The sequence below is a fragment of the Centruroides vittatus genome, unplaced genomic scaffold, assembly GCF_030686945.1.
Source record: "Centruroides vittatus isolate TY-2023 unplaced genomic scaffold, ASM3068694v2 contig_542, whole genome shotgun sequence".
In the NCBI taxonomy this organism is placed as follows: Eukaryota; Metazoa; Arthropoda; class Arachnida; order Scorpiones; family Buthidae; genus Centruroides; species Centruroides vittatus.
The window spans coordinates 34,059-42,570 of NW_027122318.1; the positions used below are offsets into that span (position 1 = coordinate 34,059).

The 8,512-nt window shown below is 28.9% G+C and overlaps 1 protein-coding gene across 1 annotated transcript; it reads right to left on the reverse strand.

The window, feature by feature from the left end:
- Positions 1 to 3,873: 3,873 nt before the first annotated feature.
- On the reverse strand, positions 3,874 to 8,278 carry LOC136978472 (glutamate receptor ionotropic, delta-1-like; the record flags this gene model as incomplete). Its single annotated transcript, XM_067274183.1, has 7 exons — positions 3,874 to 4,141; positions 4,573 to 4,856; positions 5,827 to 5,993; positions 6,401 to 6,545; positions 7,887 to 8,033; positions 8,103 to 8,127; positions 8,202 to 8,278. Coding segments are annotated over 7 exons (1,113 nt in total), but the record flags the coding sequence as incomplete, so codon positions are not given.
- Positions 8,279 to 8,512: the final 234 nt, after the last annotated feature.

Below are 8,512 nucleotides of genomic sequence, written 5' to 3' on the forward strand. Positions count from 1 at the left end.
GAAAGTAAGAGAATAAATGTAATTATATTACATATAAAAATATAATTTATATACAGTACAAGGAAAGCGGCACTTCCACCACTTCCAATGACGGCACGTTACTGGAAATTACCTAAAAGAATACGGCGAAACCTCGATATGGCGCCAACCAAGACGACGTGGGCTACGCATCGTAAAATCTTATTCGCACTAAATTTTATTTAGAATTAATATTAACGTAGAATTAAATCAAATTTGCAGTCTTCATTTCGGTGGTAGCTATGCAATTTTCAACTATTTATTAAGAAAATGTCTCTCTCGTGTTCTAAAATGTCTGAAGTCTAAATTCACTTCGAGCTGTTGAATGAGCTCCAGTTAACTCTATGCAAAAATAATTTTATTGTAATTGATCTTTATTTTTATAAAAATATAAAACTTAATTAATCTTTGTGTAAATTACGAATTATACAGTTTATTATGGAAGAAACAACTTAACTGATTTCTGAAAAATTTAAAAAGCTACATCGGCTATAAATATGGCTTGACAAACATACAGAATATATCGCATAAATTGCAGTATGTTTTGAATGATAATGGCTATCTCATAACATCTAATAAGGATATTCAGCTAAAAATTGAATAATTCAAAAAACAAATTTTTGACATCTTCACATATTTTGAACACAGCATATCATTTTATTTGCATGAAAGACTACTTTCCGTATATCTACGTATTCTGAGGAATGCGAGAACAAAGAATACTTTAGTATCTCAGGATAAGATAAAGACTAATAAAAAACAAAATTCTGCACAGTTAACTGTTTGCAAAAGGCATTGATGCTACAAAAGTTTGACAGTTAAAGGTCCAGAGGATAAATTGAGAGTGGTGACCTATGATATCTCGCATAAGCTCAGACTTAATGACGATTTAACCTGTTATTCGTACTGACAGTTTTTTAAACTCATTTTTTCTTTCAAAATTAAATATTTGCCCTGTTATAATAATTAATAACATAAAAAATTTTAAAGCAAAAACTTATAACAAATAGCGCCACACAAATTTATTAATTATCATCAACAATACAAATGTTATTTTTAAATTAAAATAACAGTGGAAAAGTTACACAACACTCTGCTAGACATTTTTATTGCTATGAGTAGTACGTTTCTATTAGTTGATTAAATCACAAACGCGTGTCTCGTATCAGGCCTTCATTTGAATTTAAAAAATTTTTGCTATTATATAAAGTACTTTCTTTTTCGGAGTGATTAAAAAACTTCTAAATGCAAACTCCAACTGTGTCCAGACCATCACTTTACTTAAATTCTATCTCCAAATATCATTAAAAATTATTGGACTTCCTTATAACTCCATAAAAAATTCTAAAATACAGAAAAATTTATGACATGTAATTTATATATTTGTGTGATTGTCAATATTTTGTTCTTAATTCTAGATGTACTATTGTTGGGATTAAGCAATCTTTCGTTCTGCTAAGCTTCAGGGCAAGTCTGTACTCACAGACAACTTTAATTAATCAAACTTTTCTGCTTGTATAATTCAGGAAAATTATGGCAATTCTGCAACATTCGACCGACAAGGTTTTTAGTCTTGGACATGAAACGTCGATAAACGTTAAAAAAAATGAGGTTTGAATTTGTACAGATATTTGTATTTGTGTGTTTGAAGCAGTCATTTGGAAGCTTAATAATCCTTGTTCTTTATGTCGAATATATTCAAAATTAGTCTAAAAAGTTTGGTTTTACGGAGAATTAATACTATTAAATTTTGACGGTAAAAACTCGATACGGTGAAAAGAGGAAAATAATTGTTCATTAAATCTCTAGTATAGTCAGATTTAAAACGATTTTTCGCATTATTAGCATTCACAGATTTTCATAAATCTAATCTTTATCCTCAAAGTTGAGATTGATGTCATGTTATAATAATTAAAAATATAAAAAATTTTTTCATAAAATATCATAAAAGATAACACTACACACTCAGTAATAATGATAACAAAAATGTTATAAAACTCGCTGCTGGATATTTTATTGTTTAGTCGAAAGTATTAAAACTTCAGAAACGTAACGGTAATATAATTACTTTATTAGCTTAATGTCTAGAGTACATGTGATAAATTTTAGATATATATTTTTAATATTCATATTAGACGCATATACAATTGAATCTCCAAATAATTGCCATTTACAACCAGAGACCATTAAACTTTTTTTGTTAAAATTAACGCGTACAATTAAGTTTTAAATAAGGCTATAATTCTGAAAATCAGCCATGACATACGTCTTCTCTTGTTTTTTACGTTAGACAAACAATTGTGGGCCGTGGTAAGTTGTGATGTGCATTTGCCAAGTGACGTAGTTAGTAATGATGTATATTTGTTTATAATTGGAAAATAATGCCTTCCGGGATAACTTCTAGAACAACTGGCCCCTATTCAGGCGTTACGGACGTGGAGAAAACCCGGAAAACTCCACGTGGCCAGCCGGCCCGGCAAGACGCAAAACCGCGACCGAACTTATTGTGTTCAGGAACGGAACTTCTTAGCCTCTAGTCGGCAATGTTCTACGTTGCCATCAATGGCCATTATTTAAAAATTTGACTATGTTTACAAATAGTTATTTTATAGTATATCAAATATTAAATGCACATTAATAAACAAGAAGTGAAACATACAGTTGTTTCGAGTTACAAAACTTGTAAATACATAAGCTTGATACATTCGTTAATTGAAATTTGTGCTTATACAAATTTTTCGAAAATTATTGTAATATCTGTTAAATAATAGTTTTGACGTGATGCAATATAAATGACTATAAAAACTACTGTGTAAGATGTGAAATTATTGTACGTTCACATTGGCGTTTGAATCAATCTGATGACCATAAAATACAGGATGAGATTTCTTACTTTGCAATCAACTTACTTGCGTCAGAAAGTGCAACAAAAAAAGCTATTGCATATCATGTTATAAATTAATATTTTTGTAGTATATTTTGAACTATTCATTATTGTCTTCTTTATTGTAGCATATAATTTGCAGGAATGGGTGATAACTTTTAAAATTTAACACACATCCGCTTATCCGGCTTACAGTTTATTTTAATATGATCTATTATGCGTTATTGTTTTTATGAAAAAGCTGCTCGTATCCCTTCTGTTTCCGTGTATTAAAATTTCGTTTTTGTGTATAGCATTGTTTTTGGTGCACCATGTCAACCGAAATAACGAGTAACTCAATTTTTATTCGATATTTGTCTTCAGCTATTTAAATGCAAGCAGTAAGACAAAAATGGTTTTACATTCGAAATTCCTGATTTACTTTGATGTGATTACATAAACGAGAGATTTTTTATACTACTTCTCTCTTGTCACATGCTCGAATTGCGAATAGGAATTGAAGAAACCATACTGTGAAAAGCTTCGATATGCTATTCAAACTATACTAGTAATTTCAATACAACGCGGTTATTTGTTAAGTCAAGAGAAATCAATTCGAATCCATGTAACGTCAACATTCGGAAAAATAAGCCGAATACGTGCATTACAACAGTTGTATATTCTAAGTTAATTATAAGCGTGTTTAAACGTTCTCTATGAAACAACGTTTTTAAGTATATTTATATATTGTTCTACAGATTTTCTTTGCAGTTTAACATTTAGCATCCAGCTCCAAATTTTTAGCTTTCGATCATTAATTTACATGAAAACAAAGAAAAAACTTAACTGTCAATCGATGAAACCTTGTTTTATCACATTTTATAAGTATTGTTGCTGAAAAACGTAGAATATAATAAAAAATCGTAATAAGAAAAAGTAACTAGTATAACGAATACAGCATTATTACGTGAATTTACAAATATGATTATAAATTAATTAACAATATTGAATGGCCTCACTTTGCATTTTCTGCTTCTAATCTTTTTTATCTTGTTAAAAAGAATTTCTGTAATAAATACTACAGAAGCGATCAAATATCCTGTAAGTAATAAATAGAGTAGACCCTTAATATCATCCATTTTCAGAGGTTCATTATTAGTATCGATTGTCTTGTCATCGAAGAAGTCGTTTCTTCTTTTCTCATTAACAAGGTCTCTGTCAATTTTCTCAGATAATCCACTTTCTTGAATACGATTTATTCTGTTAAATATAAATAAAAATTATTACTCTTTAGTATTAGTCTTCTGTATATAGAGAGTACATTACTTGAGTTAACACTTAAATAGTTAATCTTACATTATTTGCCATAAAAAAATTACGTCAGAAACTAGTCATTTTTTATAAATTAAATAAATTTTATGTGAAATTTATAAAAATCGATACTACATATTTTGCAGCATGTCTCGTTATACAAAGTTCTAGTAATATTCAGCGTGTAATAATAATGTGTAATAACTTACACGCTAACATTATTCAGAATTATACTAATTAGTTTAAGTTCACTGAAATGACGCGTCGTCTAACGTTGATCGCTAGTCGAGTTTTTTCGCAGAAAAACCGAAACTACTAATGTTCAGTGGCATTATTTAGTGGAAAATTGTAAGTGGTAGAAACACATTCTTTATACCTACGTTTTAGAGATTTCTTCACCATAATTCACTTCGATTAAGTTTATTTGTATAAAAAGGAATTTCGTAAAAAGTATGTCTTCTGAGATGAAGATTACTTCTTTTTGCTGTTTGTTCATGCTCAATTCAATTTTCTGTCTTGATGCTAGCAAGGCGTGAGTTTCATCAAGTACTTCTTCAATTGGTTCTCTGAACTGCGTTTTATATTTGAAATAATAATGAATTGCAACATTTTCAGTAAAGATTTTGATGACACTATTATCAACATTCTCTCTATAGTATTTCATCTACAAAATATAAATAAATGAAATTCATATAAATTAATATACACACGCAAGTTTAATATTTTTATAGAAGATCTAACTTACAGTTAAAAATATATAATGTTATATAATTTATGTATAAACATATTTAATTATAATTATTTTTACTTTATTATAATTATTTCATTCGTGAGGTAATTGTATAAGGCATTCAATTCAACAATGTTTTTGTAGGTGTAGAGTAAGCTAGAGTATTTACCATGGTATCCATGGTAAATACTCTAGCTAATAAATACAAAAATTAAAAACAATGTGTTTTAAGTTTAATTAAGAGATATAAAATTATATGTGACTGGTCTTTTATTTATGAGGTCTAATGACATTATGCGGAAATATCTGAGTTACTTGTTTTATTAATAATACACGTTAAGTATGATTTACACTCACGATCAATTTGTCTTCATTTAATCACCGAAATCTTTTCAATGCTGATCTGAATTTATCATAAATTATTAATTGGCATTTGATTTCGAAAATTATAATGGCATGTGCTAAGGAGATTATTGTGATTATGTCGACTACATTATTTATATTTATAGCAGGAAATTAAAATTCTTTTCCAGCAGAAGAGTATGGTAAATCTCACTGTTTTTAAACATTGTTATAATAACGTGAATAACAATTCTGAAAAAAACGAACATTTCAAAAGTGCACTTATTACGTCAGTTGTCATGTATCCAGCTCTGCAATATTCACAATTGATAGTTATGTAATTTATGTAATTATACAAACATTTTTATATTTTTCGCGAATTTTAATACTAAAATCACACTCAATATTACATTAAACGATTCTTTTGAATAGTTTTGTATTTTGAATTAATAACTACAATTATTTTTAATAAAATGATACGTACGCTAAAATAAAGTGGCCAAAAGAAATTATTTTCATGACTCCGCACGAAAAAAGTTATATTGTATCGTCCTTCTTTTACCGATTGAGCCAATTCCTGAAATGTCTGAGGAATGGTTTCGGTTCCAGGATTAACCATGAACGATGGCAAAGTGCCGACGTATGCTGATGTCAGGACAAATGCAATCAGGATCCAACATCCAATCAAGATACGAAAAGTCATGAGAAAATAACGATTAATTGTTGTGTCTGGAAAAAATAATAGAAATAAACGGAAATTATAATTAAGTACTTACGAAAAGAATAAGTACGTTTCAGTTTAGGAAAATACCAATTTTTTACTAAATAAGCACACAATTTTTGTAAGTGTCATATGTAAGCGGTCGCAGGAATTGCGCAAGAAAAACTCTAAAATTGTGAAATCTATTAAACAATCTTTTCGATCGTAAATACAAGCCAACGACTTTGTAAATTTCTCTTAAAAAATAACGAAAAAAACAAAAACTTATAAACGAACAGATGTAAACATACGTATAACACTAATTATATTCTCGAATTATTAAAAATCATGAGATAACAATTCATTGCTCATACACATTTTCGTAATATATTCGTTTTATGAAAATTGAAGTCGTGAACAATGTAATAACACTAACCTTGTCGAAGAAAGTTTCTCAATATAATCCAAAATAAGGTGAAAAATTTTGGAATCTCCTTGTTTCTATACTCATTCTCTTTGTTCATTATTTTATACGAAGTTATCAAAATTATTGAGAAAGATAAAGGAATACAGATCCAAACCTGAAATATAAATTTTCATAATTATTTTGTACTAGCAAGTAAGTCCGGCGTTGCTCGGGCAAAAATAACGATTGCGAAGATTAAGATTATTACGTTATAGTCACAAAAGAAAAAGAGTAATTTTATTAACAAACTAAATATTTCTAAAGAAAGGACGAATTTAAAAATCGAATGTTCTAATATTGTTCGATTTTCACGACGTGTTCTGATTATATCGTTAGATTTTCCTCGATTGTTATAAAGAAGAAAGGTCGAAAAATACCGAACTAGCGTGTTTAAATTTGAAAATTGAATATATTTTAACATATTACTCTTTTTCTTTCTTTTTTTTCTGGCACCGGTAAATCTTGCACGTCGCTTTCTTTTGTTCTCCATTGCTAGGTAACACTTTCATTGTTGACACTTCCATTGTTACTTAACATTTCCATTGTTACTTCACACTTCCATTGTTACTTCACACTTCCATTGTTACTTGACACTTCTATTGTTACTTAACACTTTCATCAACAATGAAAGTGTTAAGACATAATCCTGTACCACTTTCCCGTGGTGAGGAATTTCGAAAATTCCCTTCTTAGTGTGCGTTCTCGTGACGTACCCTAACTGTGTACCAAATTTCAACTTTCAACTCCTAACCGTTTGGGCTCTGCACTGATTTTATTATTATTATTATCAACTCGTCTCGATTATATATATAGATTTATAATATATTCATGTTTTTATAATACAGTGAAACCTACGATAACGATAACCTGTAAATTGCAGCTGTTTGTTCAGCAGTGTTTTCCTGTTTATAAAATAACCTCCAAACAAAGACCACTTTATACAAAATTTCCATGTTCCTTTGAAAGGCCGTTGTTAAAAGGTCCTAGTGTATATTATTTTAAAAAGTTTTAAAATTATAAAAACCTAAATCGTCGGCATCATTGCTCTGGTTAAAAATTTGAAATTTCTGATTTTTTATTACACATTACATTAGAAATACGTTTCATTTCGACATATTTCCCGTGGTTTTGTAATAGCCCAGCAGTGGCCGTATAAATTACACTGCTGAACTCTTTTAGTTGGATTCGAGTTTGTGTTTCACTCACATTCTAGCATTCTTTTTTAATATTTATCAAGTTGATATAAACAATTATATTTATATAATAAATAAACAATAAATATTTTCCCTGGATGCATATTTTCCTTGGCACATGGCTAAAGTGCTTTATACTACCAATCAGTAAATCTGATATGTTATCAAATATTAAATATTTCTTTCCTCGTGTAAATTTCGACGCGTATAGTAAAGTATATTTTTATAATATGTAGAAAAAATAATAATTTTTAAAACATTACCATTATGTCGAAAGGTTTTACCAAGATAAAGGCTTTATCTAAAGGTCTTGCAGCACGAATTGCAAATGCAGTTGAAATATGCCTTATCGAAGAAGAATAAGACAGGTAACTTCGTCTGATATTATAATCATAAATAGCGATTTCTGCCTAGTAAATAAGATTAAATTATTGAAATACATATTAGTAAAGTATAACTGCTGGATATAGATTTATCACCCGCATGGAATTTGAGAATTCCAACCTGAAAGGAAAGAAACAGCTTGTATGTAACACATGTAATATTATTTACGTATACTGTATGAAAAAAAAACATACTTAGAATGAAGACCCTGCGCTAATAGGTCGATATATCTCGAAATAAATGTTTCCTTCTTCTTGTCTTCTTCAATTTCCTAGAAAACAAGTTATTATTGTTATTTAATTTTAAATATTATTGTTTGTAAGATCATCGTTTAAATTTCACTTTGAATGTTTATTAGTTCTTTCTCTTCGTTTTAGGAAACATTTTTCTATGAACACAAATAACTAAAAAATGCTTTGGATGAATTACATGAGTAAAAAATTATTCTGAAGCAGATCATCAATGGCTGAATTGGAAATGTTTTCGATAGAGAACTACACGAATA